The 17,459-nt window shown below is 38.6% G+C and overlaps 1 protein-coding gene across 1 annotated transcript; it reads left to right on the top strand.

Annotated features, from left to right (window-relative positions):
* Positions 1 to 16,393: 16,393 nt before the first annotated feature.
* Positions 16,394 to 16,993, top strand: LOC145986978 (uncharacterized). The gene has a single exon (XM_083121442.1). It carries the CDS (start codon positions 16,394 to 16,396, stop codon positions 16,991 to 16,993), a length of 600 nt encoding a protein of 199 aa, XP_082977568.1.
* The last annotated feature ends 466 nt before the right edge of the window (positions 16,994 to 17,459 follow it).

The raw sequence follows: 17,459 nt of genomic DNA on the forward strand, positions 1-17,459 counted from the left end.
GTAGAGCAGTTGGTTAGAACGTGGTATCATTGTTTTTCGTCAAGCATGAAAGGTGGCGGGTTCAAATCCAACCCTCTCCTCTTTTTTTCCTAGCTGAAAACACGCCGTTGGTATTAGAACACAAGTTAATCCAATGCACACTTCGAGGATGTCCCTTCTGCGCATTTTCCCCCCCTTAACATACACATTATGACCAATTCACATATCGCATGTATTCGGAATGCTGTATGTAATGTGATTTAAGATATGTATTGTATTGTTCTGCGCACCTAAAGTGTTCATTATTTCGTTTCGATATACTAACACACACACACATTGAGAGAATTATGTTAAGCAGTAATGTAGTGCATGCAGTACTGTAACGAAGGGGGATGTTTAAGGTTCAAATGGCTAAGATTGGTTATGTTATGTCCTTTCCTTCTAACTGATGTTAAAACTCTCACCTCCATCTTCCGATGCGTCTAAAACTAATAGCAAATCACCAATTCACGTAAGGAAATGCCTATTACGACCAAGACTCATGTGATATGCAAAGCAGAGAATGATCGTTAATTCGCCACTGCTTTGTATCCAAAATACTTGTCTTATTTCAACGAAGTATTTGAATTAACAATCTTTCCACTAAATTCGCAATATTCAGAACCACCCCCCTGAGACTTAGCTCCACCTATCTTGATGCTGTGCATTCCACGTGACACATGATTGCTTCCTACCATCGAAATAGCTTCAGGAAATGCTGCATCTCTTACTGTTTCCTTTCACCTCGTGAAATACACAGACCAAAGTTAATTTCCAAGCACGGTGGATAAACTTTACGCCCAACGCTATACTCTTGAAAAAGAAAAGTCATGCCTCCATAGAGAATCGAACCTACGATCACCCTCTTTATGGTTGGTTGATTTTTTGATTTGGTGGTCTAAGTCCACTTTATGCACAGTAAGGCTAATTGGGACTGGACATACAGTTTAAAGTTGGATCCGAACCACTATGTGCCTCCACCGGGTATCGAACCCGGTACCCCACCCTCTTTATGAACAATCACGCTATCTCTACTCCAAGTAGATCACGATAAACTTAGCTATCAGTTTAAAGAAGCTAATACATACGTACATGATGTCATGTCTATAATTTCCTCCAGGTGGAGGAGAATCTGTCCAGTGTTTCAAACTGCACACGAATTTCCCTACTTTCAATTTCAGAACGAAGAACCGTAAAAAGAAATTCAGCACTCTCATATCTACTTACGAGTTTTGTTTAATTAATTATGTATTGTATTGCTAGTTTAGGGTTTCTACCATCATGGAATGTGAAAGAATGAAAATTCACAAGAGCCTTTTTTATTTAGAAAGAAGAACTGTTGCAAGTTGGCTCTGAAGTGCTATGTTGCCAAATTTACAATTTCAGGACTGAATTTTTTCAGGGCGGACAATAAGGTGTCGCGAAGAGTACATAGGGATGCACAAGTATTACTTGGTAAATTGTCCATGGCTATTTTTATTAATTTCGCTTGAATCCCATGAGTTTTTAAGGAATAGATGTTTATGTATAGCTACTGGTGTACAGAGTGATCACAAAGTCCCATTACCCCCTATCGCGTGTCCACATCGTCATAGATGGTCGCATTGTATTAATGTGAGATCATGGCAGAGGACAACTCGGAGGTAGTGTGACTATTCGTTATGATTTAGTCCAGAGTGTCTGTGTGTACACCATCGTTTTCATAACAGAGTATGATTCTCCGCCATGTACGATGGGAAATCGTCAACATTGCTGGCGTGATGGCAGTAAATGCACGTCGAACAGCATCCTTAAGTTCGTCAACTGTCTCGTAACGTGTGGCAGCAACCTTCTGTTTAATGAACCCCCACAATGCATTGTCGCAAGATAACAGATCAGGACTTCGGGGTGACCACCCCAAAGGCGCAGGCAAATGGACAGAACCACGTCCAATCCATGTATCAGGAAATACCTCATTGAGATATTCCCTCACGGCAATAGCATAATGGGCTGGTGCTCCATCTTGCTGGAGCCATACACGACCGAGCAGTCCCTGTTCTTGCAGATGTGCAATAAACCAATCACGTAACATGGTGAGATACGACATTTGATTCACAGCACCGTCAAAGAAATATGGACCCACCAAGTGGGTTGCAGACACTGCAGCCCAGATCATGACATGTGGTGGGTTGTGTTCAAGTTCTTCATAAAAATGTGGGTTTTCCTTACTCCAGAAATAAATGTTTCTCGCATCGCACACTCGTCCGAGAAAAACACTTTACACCTTGATGGAAGAGTTGTAAAGACATCGAGCATTCTCCCACAAGCCTGATGACGTTCTTGCATGTCATTATCACTCAATTCGTTTACAGACTTGGTTTAAATGCCTTTAACTTCAAATCCTTCTTCATATGTTTTTGTAATGTCGAGTATGAAACTCCCAGTTCATGTGACCGCTTACGAATGGACTTTTTTGGCGAACGTTCGACAGACGCTGCAGCCTCGACACACGTTTCCAGTCGTGTTGATGGTCGTCCTGGGCGGGACTTATCTTTTATGCAACCAGTTGCAAAGAGCTTTTTCTCCCACCGTAAAATTTTTGGTTTCCGTGGGGAAGGTTTCTGAAACCTTACAGTGAAATCATGCTGAATATCTCTCATTGATTTTCCTGTATGGGGCTGTTTATGACGATCCGTTCCTCCATGGTGTAAGTGGACTCATCAGCCTTGATTTAGATGTAGATCCTGCAACAATAAGAAACAACAATTCATTAACATCTATGTAATACATAGGGGGTAATGGGACTTTGTGCTCACTAACATCTATGTAATACATAGGGGGTAATGGGACTTTGTGATCACTCTGTAGGTTGTCAGCAGCTTGTCTGATACTTTGTTTAAATTATTGAAGCTCTCATTGGCTAAAACATAAAATAAGCATGGTAATGGACAATTTGCTTGGTAATGTTTATGCAGCCCACTGCACGTCATTTCTCACAACAAACAGTGTCACTAATTCTTGGTTCCCTTGGAGATAGTCGGGGTTGATCTGAACTCTGTTATTCTTAGAAGGCAACAATACTTGCATGTTGTTTCTATAGAACTTATGATCTTAAAATGAAAGCTGTTTTGTCATGAAACTAAAAAAAATAGATCTCAAAATTCAATCAACGAAAAATAGCTACATGTAAGTAAGGGTTATATAATAATAATAGAAATTGAACATGTTTGTTTTTTGTTCGCTCAGTAAACTTCAAGAATTCGAAATTTCATTTACGTCAGGAATTTTATTTTGTTATAATGAGGGGGTGCATGATAAATGCCGTCACAGAAACATGACACGACTATAAAATTCAATCACTATTCAATACATATTATTATTAATAATGGACAGCCACTTGACTGAGCTAATTAGTGATGAACTAAATATCTGTTGATTTTCATTTTCTTTAATAGCAACACAAAATATTAGTACCTCCATGAATATTTCCATAAAGATTTAAATTAAGACATGTTTGTTAGGCTTGTAAACGAAGAACATAAACTTATTACACAAATTTTTCGAGCACTGTATACTGTGTGAAAGTACGTTTTTACTACTGTTTCCCTTAAGCTTCGTTAATTTTGACAATGACGTCAAATCTATTAACATTACTTACACATAAAAACAAGACAAACTTTTGATGAAATGAATATTAAAATATTTATTTAATTAGTTGCTGCCATCAACAGAGATAAACTCCTATTACAGAAGGTAGTTTCACAAATACATTTAGCCTATCAATTATCATAACATAGGATGAATTTCAACATAGTAGTAAAAATATGTCCTCTGTAATCAAGACAACGGATTCTATTCTTGGCGAAGACACAGTGCATTGGTTCGATCCTTACTTCACAGTTCAACTAGCGTATTTGAGGATAAAGAAACAAACTTTTATTTAGCTTTACATATCAGTTGTTATTGGAAATTCAGGGAACGAATTGAAATGTCCACGAAATTCCATTTCTATTTCACACGCATTGCCACACTTCACCAACCGAGAAATGCTGGATGATGCAACTAAATTCGACTTATCCGAGCAAAGATGTCAAAGAAGGCAACATGGAGGAAGACATCCCAGCGACAGCACCTGTCAAGAGGAGTGCCTTGTTAGAAGCAGGTAAACTATGATATCAATGAAAATGTTAGCTGCAGTCGCTCTTCTCCTCCACGCAATCCCTTTCCCTCTCACGCGTTTATTGATCGAGCCCTCTTGAGTTACTACTTGCGTAGAGACTTGCTTTCGTTCGCTCATGCACCAGGGATTCCCGAGATACTTTTGGGTGCGAATGTTCACTTGCATTACTACGAATGCATGATGGTCTCAACGGTAGAATGGTGCTTCTAGCTATGAAAATAAAGATCTACTCGTAGATATGACACCAAGGTGGGAAGCACTAGCCTCCTCTAAATTCCTGATAAAACGCACACAAACAACTAACTTTTAGGGTAAGCGGGGGTAATTGGATGGGTGGGGTAACTGGGTGGTATCATGTTATTTTATTTTTATTAATTTCCTGTATTGTCATTAAACAAAGAATGATATCCTTATTCACTGGGCACTAATTGTATTTTTTCAGCATTTTGCTTCAATTCTCTAGCGAGTAAAAAATAATTGTTTCGACTACTGCACTTCTATGTTTGTCCTGCCTTAACTAAATGTAACACTAATCTTTTGTCAAGAGGAAATTGTTTGATTTTTAGCCTTAAAACAAGCAAATATACTCCAAGGAGTATGAAACATTTTTAAAAATCTTAATACATGCACTTTAAAGGAGGGGTTTAAGGAGGGGAGCAAACTACCTCCCAATTACCCACATGTTTTTCAAAGTTTTGAGATACTCTAAAAAAAATTTAAGTTGTACCAAAAAATTTATTGTATGTATTATCATTTACCTACATATATAAACTGTAAGCAGTAGGTTTTTCAAAGCCCTAGAATACTAGGATAATATTGTTTTATTTAGTTTTAAGAAAATTGCGAAGTTTTCTTAAAAACATTTGTTTGAGCACGACAGAGCGAGGCATCTCTCCTTAGACAAAGGGACAAATGCCTCTTTTGAGATAATAGAGAGGGGCCCCATTAATTTCATGTGGGAAGAGATGTCCCAACTTATTTTGTTTCTAATTTACTGTAAAAGAATAATTGTAATAATTCTTAAGGATGAATAAATGAAGACATTTCGTAAAGTTTTACTAAAATCTAAGAAATTCTAGACGATAGGTAAGGAATCATATATTAAAGGGAAATCTGGATGATGAAGAATACTAGTTGAGCCAAGAAGTGATGAATAGGGAAAGGATTTTAAGGTGCAAAATCATGGTCAGGAAGGGAAAAAAGAACGTTCTGAAAATATTTTCAAATAGGTGATGATAAAACGACTTCATTCAGAGTAGTGTTGCCCACGGGACGAGACGGGACAGGCTTTTAAAAATTCGAGACGAGACGAGATTGACCATGTGTCATAAGACAAACGAATATTTTCGAGACGAGACAGCATTTCCACGAGACTCCACGAGACGAGACAGGCCAAAGTCTCGTCTCGTGGGCAACACTAATTCAGAGCTCTCTTTTTCTGCGGCTTCTGACCGCGTGGACCGCATAGAGAACTGTGGTTCTGCCGAAAAGGTTTTATTGAAGTTTGTTGGTATTGCTACATTATCTTGGAAACTATTGGGGCTGCAATGATTATATTATACCATTTTATAGTTCTCGTTCTGCTATAAAAAAGGAGACTATAGGATTTTATGTAGCTGCTCAAGAAATGAAAATCATTCATTTTTTGTCCAATTTTTAACAAAATAATAAAGAAAATGAAGGAAATAGGTGATGAAGCGTCAAAGAGGAGGTAAAACGAGGATAAATGTGCTAATCTTACGAAAAGGTGCAACAAAGAGTGTTCATTTTACATGTCCTAAAATGCAGCGGCGTGCATTCTGGATACGCAAGGTACGCACTGCGTACCCACAACACCGTAAGAAAAAATAATAATTTTCCCCACCTTCTCGGAGCATGAAAATTCAACTATCGTCTCTCCGAAACCCCCTTCCACTGCCAAAAATTCTATCTTTCGTACGAGAACGCTGCTGCCTTGCCCGAGTAGCCTGGCCTTCCAGGCAGTCCCGAACGTCTGCCCGAATGATCCCGATTGTGCCTTCGGTGTTGCCCGCACCCACCCCATCCACCGTGGCTTCTGCCGATTTCCACGAGCAAAAGCTGCTGCCTCTGTTGGGTACCCTAGAAATTCGGAGGGCAATCCCCATTGGCTCCGATCAACCCCCACCATATGTTTGGGTCTTCCCGCGCTCATCCCACGGTGCATTTTCCTGTTCAAAGCACATGGTTCTAAGAAGCCAGGGTACCTAAGATTTTGGCAGCGTCTGCAGTGTTGGTAGTAGTCAACATATATTTTTTCTCTAATGTTTAGTTTACTAACATTGGACAGACACGCTTAGATAAATTAATCCCTGTGATTTGGTTGCAATAAAAATGCGTTATAAAAATTTATTACTGACATAGAAATCGGAGCGGAAGGCAAGAAAATGTTTATCGGGAGGTGAGGGAAATGGAGTGATCGACTGAGCATTGCGTTTTACCTGAAACCTTTTTCGGCGTTGTCATGTCAATGTGTCAGAGGGAAATTATATGGACAATTTGCATGTTTCACCCCATTCTCAGTACTTGTCTTTCTCATTCTAGAGATCAAAATTGTATTCGTGTCACTTTGTATTTCTGCTTATGATAAGGATGGGTGTTGACTGTTGACCCGACGATATAAATGAACGAAAGAAAAAACACAAACACATTGCTTACTATGGAATTCGAATGTACTCCCGCTCCCTTACGTTGCAAAGTTATGTAAATGGACATTACATTGTGCCCAACATAAGGGTGCAAAATCATATTGGTGGTGGGGGGGGGATATCTCAATCTACACACACACGCGCGCATATATTACATATACACATAATATAATTATGATATACATATTTATAATGTCATTCAATATAAAAAAATAATGAATTTCTAAATATTTAAAAATGCATTATTAATAAATACATAGAAAGAAGTCAATTTGTTACTTTTATATACATGAGATATTTATAAAGTAGCAAACTAATTCATTTACTAACGGGTTAAAGATGTCAATAAATTACAAAAATAGTTGGAATCGTTTTATTATGCAATAGTTTTTCTATTAACATCATATTTATATTTGCCTTGCATTCTTGTTTTACTTCTATTGTGCATATTTTGCTATTGGTGTAGATCTGTTAAAGATCTCTGGAAGAGGTAGTGTATGTTTTCAATATTATCCTTCATCTCTCATTGTTATAACAAAAACTCTCCCCCCCCCCGGGAAATTTTGGTGTGGGGATTTTTGAGGCCAAGATTATTGGTGGGGGGAAATCCCTCCCTTCCCCCTCAGGACTTCGAAACCTGCCCAACGTTTATTTGAGCTTTTGAAGTGTGTTGGGATTAATACCATTCTATTCTGATGCATTTTCTACGAGTCTCCTTAATTTCTTCATTCTACAAAATATCTCGTCGACTGACAACCCTGATCCATTCATCTACAAATGTGAGTAGCTATTTCGAGGAAGGAGACACTTGTTACCGCGAGAGATTGACGTTTTTTTGTTTCTTCCGTCTTGCGTGTGAAATTTGTAGTGTTTCGTTCTTATTGTTATTGTTTTGTCAGTGCGGTGAAGAGGTGAAATAGAAATGATATGAAATCGGGAGTGGCTGATGACGTTCTGGAGAGGGGTTTTTCGTCATATAGTTATGAAAAGAAAGTGGAAATAATCCGAAATGAGAGGCCTGTTCCTGAATTAGAGGACTTGTCTCAGGCAGGAGTTACGAAGGATGGTAAGCAGTATGTTAGGCATTTTCAGGAAAAAACTTACTTATGTGTGTATTTCTTCCTCAACCCTTAATTAAGATATTACTTATTTAAACATTTGTATGTCCTTTCGTTCCCGTTCAATGTACATCGCGCTGCATGAAGAAACTAATCAAGGTTGAATTGTTGGGCTGCACGTTTTTTGAAAATATATTTGCGAAGCAAGTATATAAAATATCATACAAATGTTTTATCGTGTTACATCTGAATCTCTCCGGTAGCGTTTTAATGTTATATCTTTATATAAAAATGTCCTGAATTAGATCCCATTTCAATTCAACTAACTTCAATCAGCTTTAGTGTGCATAAAGGAAGCTTAAATTCTGCTTCCTTTAACATACCAAAAAATGTGCAGAAATCTTTATTTTCTTTTTATGTGCATATGAATGCATTTGATACAGCCACTAGTATTGTTTTCAAAGTTTGGTCAATTATCCACTAAGGATTTCACTTACGTATTTCTCTTGCGTACCCTAGTCTAAATGTCACCGCACGCCACTGCTAAAATGCATACATCTCGCAAACCATCGGAATAAAACAGCTTCATTTTTGGAAAGGTGCTATGCTCTGGAATCCTCATCTCACGACGAAAAGATGGAATTACAAGTAGGAAAGAAATTAAAGTGTTTAGAATACTTGGAAGACTTGGAAATGGAATATCGAAAGTAGATCGTCAGAAGTGCATGCACGAAACATGCACATTGTATGGTGACAGTGAAAGAAAGGGGGAAATAAAGACCTACGAATAAGCCTTGGGTGAATATGAATATGTCTATTTAGAAAATGTTTTCAATTTTCTATTTAAAAACAAATTTGTCTATAAAATTTCAACGTTTATCCTAGGTTTATATGTCTATAATGATTTTACAGTATTTTACTTTTAATTCAGCAAAAAGGTTGCTTTTGATAATGTACGTGTTTTTCACAATAAAACTCCATTTTGAACTATTTTAGTTTTATTTTAAACAATATTTAGTGTGTGGGGTATCTTCTTTAATTTTCAGGAGAGGTGGCCAAATGGATAGTTTTAAGAAATTCTCAAATTTCAAACTGCTGATTTACATTATTTTTCAGTCTTCCACAAACATGGATAAAATGAATGCTATCTATCTCTTGCAGGTTAAAAAAAAAAACTGGCACACACGTTGTCTAAATTTAGAAAACCCTCCCCCGACAAGAGGCCAGTTATTGGGCCAAAGAAAAACTGGAGTACATTTCTTAAGAGTCGACTATTAGGGGAAAGGGGTTAGGTGGGGAGGGTTAAAAGGGGCGAGGAACCAGTACTGCGGAGGGGTGAATGGTCCATGGGTGATGTAACCCAGGCCGGGAGGGACGTAGGCAGCAGCGGGTTACTGAAAAAGCAGTCGTTGGTGAAAACTTCATACTTCCACCCTTTGACGTGCCGCGTTTGAATGGGCGTTCCGGAGATCTTGGTCTCGTTGCCGGGGTGGTGTGATGGGCTAGTGGGCGTGGGTGAAAGCTTCTCCTCTGTTGGCGTTTGTGAGAGGCGGGCGAGGCAACCCCTTCTCCCTTCGTAGTTGTAATTCCGTAGGGGAAGGGTTGTAGGGATTGTAGTGGTTACATGGAAACTCGCACGACTCGCTCCTCTACACTTCACACAGCTCAGTCTTCTGTCGCCTGGAAGCAGTTCTATCTCCTTTCCATTTTTTTTTTCTCTTTTCAGTATTCATCCAGTGACTCATGGCCCACAATCAGAAAGCCATTCAAAAGATGGCAACAGTCTCAGACCACTCTATTCTATATAATTTACTGCCCCCTTTTTACTTCCTCAGTCGAATAACAACAAACAAGGTGAATGATAGGATAGATAGGATAGACACAATACAGTGGCGCCAACTTATATGGTCCTCTGGGGCTCGAGCCCAATCAATAATGTGCCTGTTTAATATTTTATTTTAGAAATAAAGTCCTCGCTCTTAAAAGAACATGTTTTTTTTCACATACACTTAAATAAATCTCACAACTTAATTACTTATTAGTGTTATGAAAATACTTCATAATGTGTTACGTCTCCAATGTGATACTATTCCGTGTCCTATATCATTTATGCATCCGTAGTTATATTGTTAAGAAAGTAAGGGAGGAAATGGCTTACAACTAGGATGAGAATCGATAAACACAAATCTCAAAATAGTCAGGCAAAAGAGCACTGCATCTATTGCACACAACCTCTCTAATGAATGAGGAGTTAGAGCTTTGCTCTTCCCTTTAAGGTGATGTGATGCAATTTGATTAGTTGTTGCAGATGCATTGTCCTTCAACTACAGTGCACTCTGATTGGCTGTTACAAACTAACGCACCATGTGATAGCAAAGAGTGATAAAGTTGACGGACATGGGTTGAAAGGAGGAAAAGAGACTCAAAATGCAACCAGAATATGCAGATATTAAACTGATTTTCTCATTTTAGATACTCAAGTAGGCAATTATATTCGAAATAGACAGTATGCAAAAATAGCCACTGTAAAATTCACGTATTCCTTTCAGAATGACCTGAAACGATTTTTAAATGTAAAAACCTACATTTTCCTAGAGTCGTTTTCACGTTCAGAAGACACAACGGCGCTTATGGAGAAACCGCACAATGTTGCCAATACAGCGCTAGCTCATGTCGCCGGGAAATGATGACCTTCCTTCACAATGAAGGTGTTACATATTTTGTATATATAATGATAATTATATGTAATTATTAATATTAATATTATACTGTGAACGTTACAGTTACCCTTTTTACTATGATCCATTGCGATCACTACACACGCGAGTGTAATGCACGAATATGACACTTCAGAAATCACTTAAAAAAGTAAAAATCACTGAGAGCTCACACAACTGAAAACACTTTTTCGGGAGAGGGAAAAAGTCTAAACAGGCCAAAGCAGATCTCTCACTCAAGTAAGGGGAACCTGGCACATGGGTTAGATTCAAGTTGCAACCCAAACAAACAAATGAGTTATGGCCCACGTGAACTGATAAGACGTGAATGACTCAAGCAAGGCATGTCATATTTCTATCTTGAAGCCCCACGTGTCGGAAAGCCTTTCAAAGGTTAATATGGTGTGTATGAATTTATGTGTACGTTGGAAACTGAAAGGTGATCTTCATTTCAGTATTAATGTCGACAGTAATGTAAACAAAAACAACGTGTAATTGCGACAGCAAGAGCAGCATTGGAAATAATTGTCAATTATTAAATTTAAGTATTTTCAATTCTATTATAACAAACTGCATGAAGTTCATATTTTTACTGAATGGAAATAAAATAACAACTCGAAAACTTGGTGGTGATTAGCCGGAATGCTGCGGTGCGTCAGCTCAAGATGGCCAGACAACGTCTCCTTACTTCGCGCGCGGTTCGGGTTAAAAAGAAACTCCAAATGCATGGAAGTAATATTTCTGGGAACCTTTGAGTGGTTATAAAAAATAATTTCATTATTTTCTCCACAACTTTGTCGCTGGAAGTTTTTACTTGGAATTACAGAACAAAAAATGGCCAGCGACGACATTTTGTACTGCACGAATATAAAAAAATCTCCACATATTTTATTTGAATATTTTTAATGCAAATATGCTTTAAAGTATTGATACATTCTGAGTACCACCGTCACCTACGACAATTAAAAAACAGTGTCAATTTTTTTCATAATGAAAGCTTCAATTTTACGGCATGTTTCAACGTTAGGAATGAAAACAATGTAAAAATTGTGTTTTCACAGAAAATTTGCGTTTTTAATTTATCTAAAATAAGCAAATTACCAGTTTTTTGTGTTCACCATCGTATTCTCTACAAAATTTCCTGCAAAACTGCAGGTACCGATTTTACTTAAGCTAAATTTGTAAATCCAGAAATTTCACAACAGCGCGCAAATATTTCCCATAAGAAAGCATTGCCCATAAGAGCCCATTGCGTCTTCTGAACGTGAAAACGACTCTAGCAAAGGACCAAGAGCGGCATTTCAGAGCAAAACCTCAGCCTATATTATCCCATAAAAATAAAGCAAATCTACGAGCTCAGCCCATGGCGCCACTGCACTCATGCCTTGCACAGAATCCGAACCTAAGAACTCTGTCTTCAGAACTCATTACACTAACCATTCCATCGCCACAGTCAATGGCCCAGAACATATCGTGTAGGAATCCATTTCAAAAGCGACACGTTGTTTCTGCCACGTGCAGTTTTCAAGCAAGAGACGGTATTCAAAACTATTTACAATCTAGATGTCAAAATCTTCTAAATAGTACAGACAAACATCTAAATTCTATAAATATTCCCTTTATAGCTAAAGATTCAAGTTTTGGAATCAGTATGCCTAGCATCTTATTGTATAACCTTTACAGTCATTCAACTTTAACATTTTTAGAGGAGGACACAAAAAAAACTTAAAATATTAAACACTACTTTAACAGATAACCTCGAGGGGTAATTTTCTTCCGGAGGCTCCCTCTTCTCCGACTTTCCTCGTACTTCGTAGCCACGCCACTTACATATCGAAAGCCATCTAGTGGCAAACCAATGTAACAATTCTTTAATAAAGGACCTCCCAGATGGCGCAGTGGTAGCGTCGTCGCCTTGTAATTAAGGGGTCCCAGACTCGATACCCGGTGGAGGCACATAGTAGGTCCAGTCCCGATTAGCCTTACTGTGCACAAAGTGGACTTAAAACACCAACTCAGTTAGGTAAAGTGAGCTATGTACTACGGCTATTTCTCAAAAAAGGATATCGCATCATATCATTTTATACAGTTACAGACAGAGATAACCGAGAATTCTATACTATAGTTTTTTTTTAAAAAAATGGGGCAAATGACGTACTTTTTGTTATTTTACGTCGTATTTTTCTTTTCTGAGGTTATCGCGACGATGAAGTACATACGGACACAAACTCAACACATATGCCTTCTTCAGGATTCAAATCTAGTCTATGCAAGGCATCCAAAAGCAACTGACCACTGAATATAGACATGAGTCACTGGACCGCGAACACTAATGTTAATTCCATTTTCTTTATTTTCTCTACTCGCTTTACCTTCTTTATTGTGACATTGTTCTTATTTATAAGATGTGTGTGTGTATGTATCAAGATGTGTGCACTAATGCATTGCTTATAATCGAAGTTTGTGTTACGTCACACGTATATCTCTGCATGCTGATCATTAGGAACTGTTGAAATATCTTACTGGGGCAAACATTACCCATGCCTTCAGTAAGCTCAGGATTCCTGATTTTGTAATTCATCAGGTCTATACTTTTTAAACAAAGACCAATTTTGTTAATGTAGATCTATTATTAAACCGTTTTAGGGTTCAATGTTAGCCTCACTTGAATGAGACTAAACAGCACAAATGGTGCTGCCATCTAAGGTTGAAACATCGAACTAAGTACTTTATTTACGTATTGAAATTATTGAAACGGAATTTTTAGTGACGTAAGTTGGTGCAACATGTTTTCGCTCTTATGATTGTCTTCGTAAGCGTGGAAAAATGTTACATATTCGAACACAGTAACATAAGTAAGAAATACGTTCGATCGAAAAAAAAATAGTGTGAAATGCAGGAACATATTTTTCATGTTTCCACAGTTTTTAAAATTTCGAAATAATTTTTTTAGGTGAGAGGCCACACAACTTCATGACTAAAATTTCTCCTTAACTTTTAGAGCATTTTCTTGAACGAGGCGTGTATAGAGCGTCCACAAACAAAAGAACTTTCAGCTAAAAGTCTCCGTGCACCTTCCCCCTCGCCAGGGTCCCAGGTTCGAATCCCGGCCTGGGCATGGACATCTTTGTGAGTGTCTGTTTATCGATTTAATCATCATCATCACTCATCTCTTCGATTAGCCAAAAATGGCAGAAAAGCGAAGTAAAATAAACCAAATCAATTAATCAACCGATCAACCTTCCCCTCGATCTGTTCAACTCGGGCCCGCTGCAGGATTTATAATCCGCGAAACCCCGCAGTGCGGAGGGCCCGAGGATAAGCTAGCATTTAGAGGGACCTTGCTATGCACTTTACATGCTCAAATATGTCTAAGTAAAACAATAAATGTAGTAATTTGTCCAGTACCGCAGAGCAAGGAAGAAGGTAGGGTAACAGTAGGGTAAGCCGGAGACACTTAATACTCGGTTGTTTTTAAATAAAAATCATTGCTACTTACCTCATATGCATAGCGGAAGATTTTTCAAGCTGGCCATAACTTTTTTTCCATGAAAAACACGTTGCTTTTAACATTATAATCATTTATTGGTCGTTGCTAATTCGGCGGGCAAATCTTGACTCACGTTGTCTATCGTCACCTGATATGCAGTATCGTCAGCTGATGTGCAGTGTTTCCAAACTTATGAACCGATAAATGCCGCACAAACTATTCACAAAAGGTTTTTAAGCGAAAATTGAGGCTAGACTCTACTTTACGTCCTTATCTGCATGGTGATTGCTTCTTTGCGTTCGCGGTGCGCGATCGTGGTGCGGCACCCGGCATCTTTTCGGGTAAGTACCTTTTTCTTTTTATACTTTCTGTTAACGATAGCCCCACTATCCATCCACGGGGTCGAGGTATGCCTACGAGGTTAGGTTAGGCCTGTTAGGTTAGGTTCCATTAGCACTCATTTCACCCCTAAATATGTGCTTCATCATCTAAAAAATACCTCAGTACGTTCAATTGTGCATATCCGGACAACATCGGTTTTTCTCGATTTACTCCTTCAGGAAATTTTTGCTCGCTTTGGGATTTACGTTGTTGAATTCCTTATAAAATAAGCTTTCCAACGATATATGACACGTATTCCTTAGGAAAAGGACGTAAACTAGAATCTTACCTTTTATAGGAAAAAAAAAAACCGCTCACACGCCATCTTGTCAAACTTCCGCGTGGTTGCTACACTGTGAGGGGGTTACATAACCGAACGCACGGAACATTTGATTCACGTAGTCGATGGTAATGGCGGCACGAGCTATCGCACAACGGAGATGCATGATTGACGAAAAATACCTTATTTACAGCCAAAATACGTAGCACGATTATAAAAAAAATATCTCCGGCTTCAGAAAGTCCTCAAGAACACAATTCCGTAAGTACTTTCTCGTCTTTTCTCCTGTAAATTTTAAGAAATCCGTCTCCGGCTTACCCTACCGTTACCAGGAAGAAATCACCACCGAAATATTGTAAGGTGAAAGGATTTGTTGAACATTAATTTCTTTTCAACTGTTTCATCCCTGGATCGTGATGTGGAGCTATAGATTGTCCAGCGAAAAGAATAGACTGTTGCTTCAAATGGGCTTTTACTTTCCCTACATCCTCCCTCTTTTTAAATATTGTTTTCACTACTGAGCGCAAAGGTGAACACACTTGCTTTTGTTTCGAATGTAAAACACTATTCTGGAACTGGTTAAGCTTTCAGACCAGCAAAATTGCCTTCCAGCAGCGCGTGTTTTTAATTTTATTTGTGCAGGGGCACATGGACGGAGGGGAACGGCGAGCCCAGCGTTGTCGACTGCTTTCCACCCCACCCCCTCAGCCAGTACTGCGGTAGACAAAATTTCTTGGAAGGAGAGGGTGACTGACCGTTGGTTTCGACGAGGAATGACTGTGGCGGATCTGTGCGTTGGGTTGTGTTGTGCTGTAAAAAACCGTTAGTTTTAATACTGAAATATGAGCGAAAGTAGTGTAAAGAAGAGAAGGCGTGGTGAGGTTCTCAAAAGTAAAGAAAGGCAAATAGCAATGAATATTTTTGTTTATTTAAAACAGAAAAATCTGGATCGCAGTGTAAGTTGGTTAGCCAGCGAGACGGCGAAAGAAACTGGAGTTTCTCGGGCTACTGTGTATAAAATTCGGGGCGAGGTTTCAAAAGGTCCTCTTGAAACACCAGGTAAGAAACGACCCAGGAAAAGATCGCCAATTACAAGTAGAAATGTAAAATATAATGATTTTGTCAGAAGTGATGTGCGACGTAAAGTTCACGAATTCTTTTTTAAAAACAAACCCCCAACACTTAATTCTGTTCTTGCTGCTGTTAAATCTGACTCCACATTACAGAATTTTAAAAGATCAACGTTTCATATATTTTTTACTCAAAGAACTTGGCTTTTCGTATGAGAAAAGGGGCAACAAATCCATGTTAATGAAAAGAGAAGATTTAATTTCTCTTCGGCATAAATATTTAAGAGAAATTAGGAAGTTTAGGCGTGAAAATAGAAATATTGTTTACACTGATGAATCCTGGGTGAACACCGGAACCTCAGTCAATTATGAATGGAAAGACAAGACAATTACAACTGCAAAACAAGCGTTTCTGGCAGGTCTTTCCACTGGTTTAAAAAATCCAACATCTCGCGGAGCGCGATACGCTTTAGTGCATGCGGGTAACAAACGCGATTTTCTGCAAAACGCCCAACTTGTGTTTCAGTGCAAAAAGAATACAGCAGATGCCCATGATGAAATGGATGGAGCTCGCCAATCTCCCTCCGGGATCTGTTATTGTTGTTGACAATGCCTCTTATCATAGCCGCAAGCAAGAGCCAATGCCGACAACCTCGTGGAAGAAGAATGATTTAAGAGAATGGTTGAAAACTCATGGCATTCGTTATGATGACGACATGTTACGGAGAGATCTTCTGGAACTTAGAAATATTCATAAAATTAAGTACGAGAAGTATATGATCGATGAAATGGCAAAACAGATGGGTCATACGGTGCTTCGTTTCCCCCCATATCATTGTAAACTGAAGCCGATTGAACTTGTGTGGTCACAGGTTAAGCATTATGTGCGGTGTAACAACACTACATTCAAAACTAAAGACATTGAAAATTTAATCACTGAATCATTTAAGACAATAACAGTTGAAAACTGGCAAAATTACATAAAACATGTCATGGACATAGAGAAGGAAATGTGGAATGCAGATGAATTGCAGGATGACGTTGATCAGATAATAATCCACTTGGGTGAAGATTCCAGCGAGAGTGATGATCTGACAGAAGAAAACGATTCTGGTGATGATTCTGCAATGGAAGGAATTAACCCTCTGGAGTGACATGTGAGAGAAAAGTAAGTTCATTAAGAATTATTCTTTCAGTTTATGTAATTTTGTGAATTTGTTTCTTGTTTTTAATAATAGCTCACCGTGAACTTATTTCTTCAATTTGTACGTGCCTGCGATTCAAGCGCCACGCACGTTTGTTTGGTCTTGTACTTTCACTGCCAGCAGGTCCGTTACTCGTCCCTGCGGCAAGCGGCAACGCTGTTCTCATATACTCAACAGTCTATTCTTTTCGCTGGACAACCAATAGGAGTAGAGAGTCTACTGTACGTATACACATAGGCGCCGATTTCTTCTGATATTTGGGGGAGCCAAAAGCTAAGCAAATCACCAATACCTATGTCTTTCCAATTTTTGGGGGTAAAATTTTTTCGATAGTAGGGACCCATTTATTACATATATCCTTTATTTAACTCAGCCTACTACATGTTGGTATTTTGGTTTTCGTTTGGTACGTTAC

This window comes from Lepisma saccharinum, chromosome 4 (assembly GCF_977018435.1).
Source record: "Lepisma saccharinum chromosome 4, izLepSacc3.1, whole genome shotgun sequence".
In the NCBI taxonomy this organism is placed as follows: Eukaryota; Metazoa; Arthropoda; class Insecta; order Zygentoma; family Lepismatidae; genus Lepisma; species Lepisma saccharinum.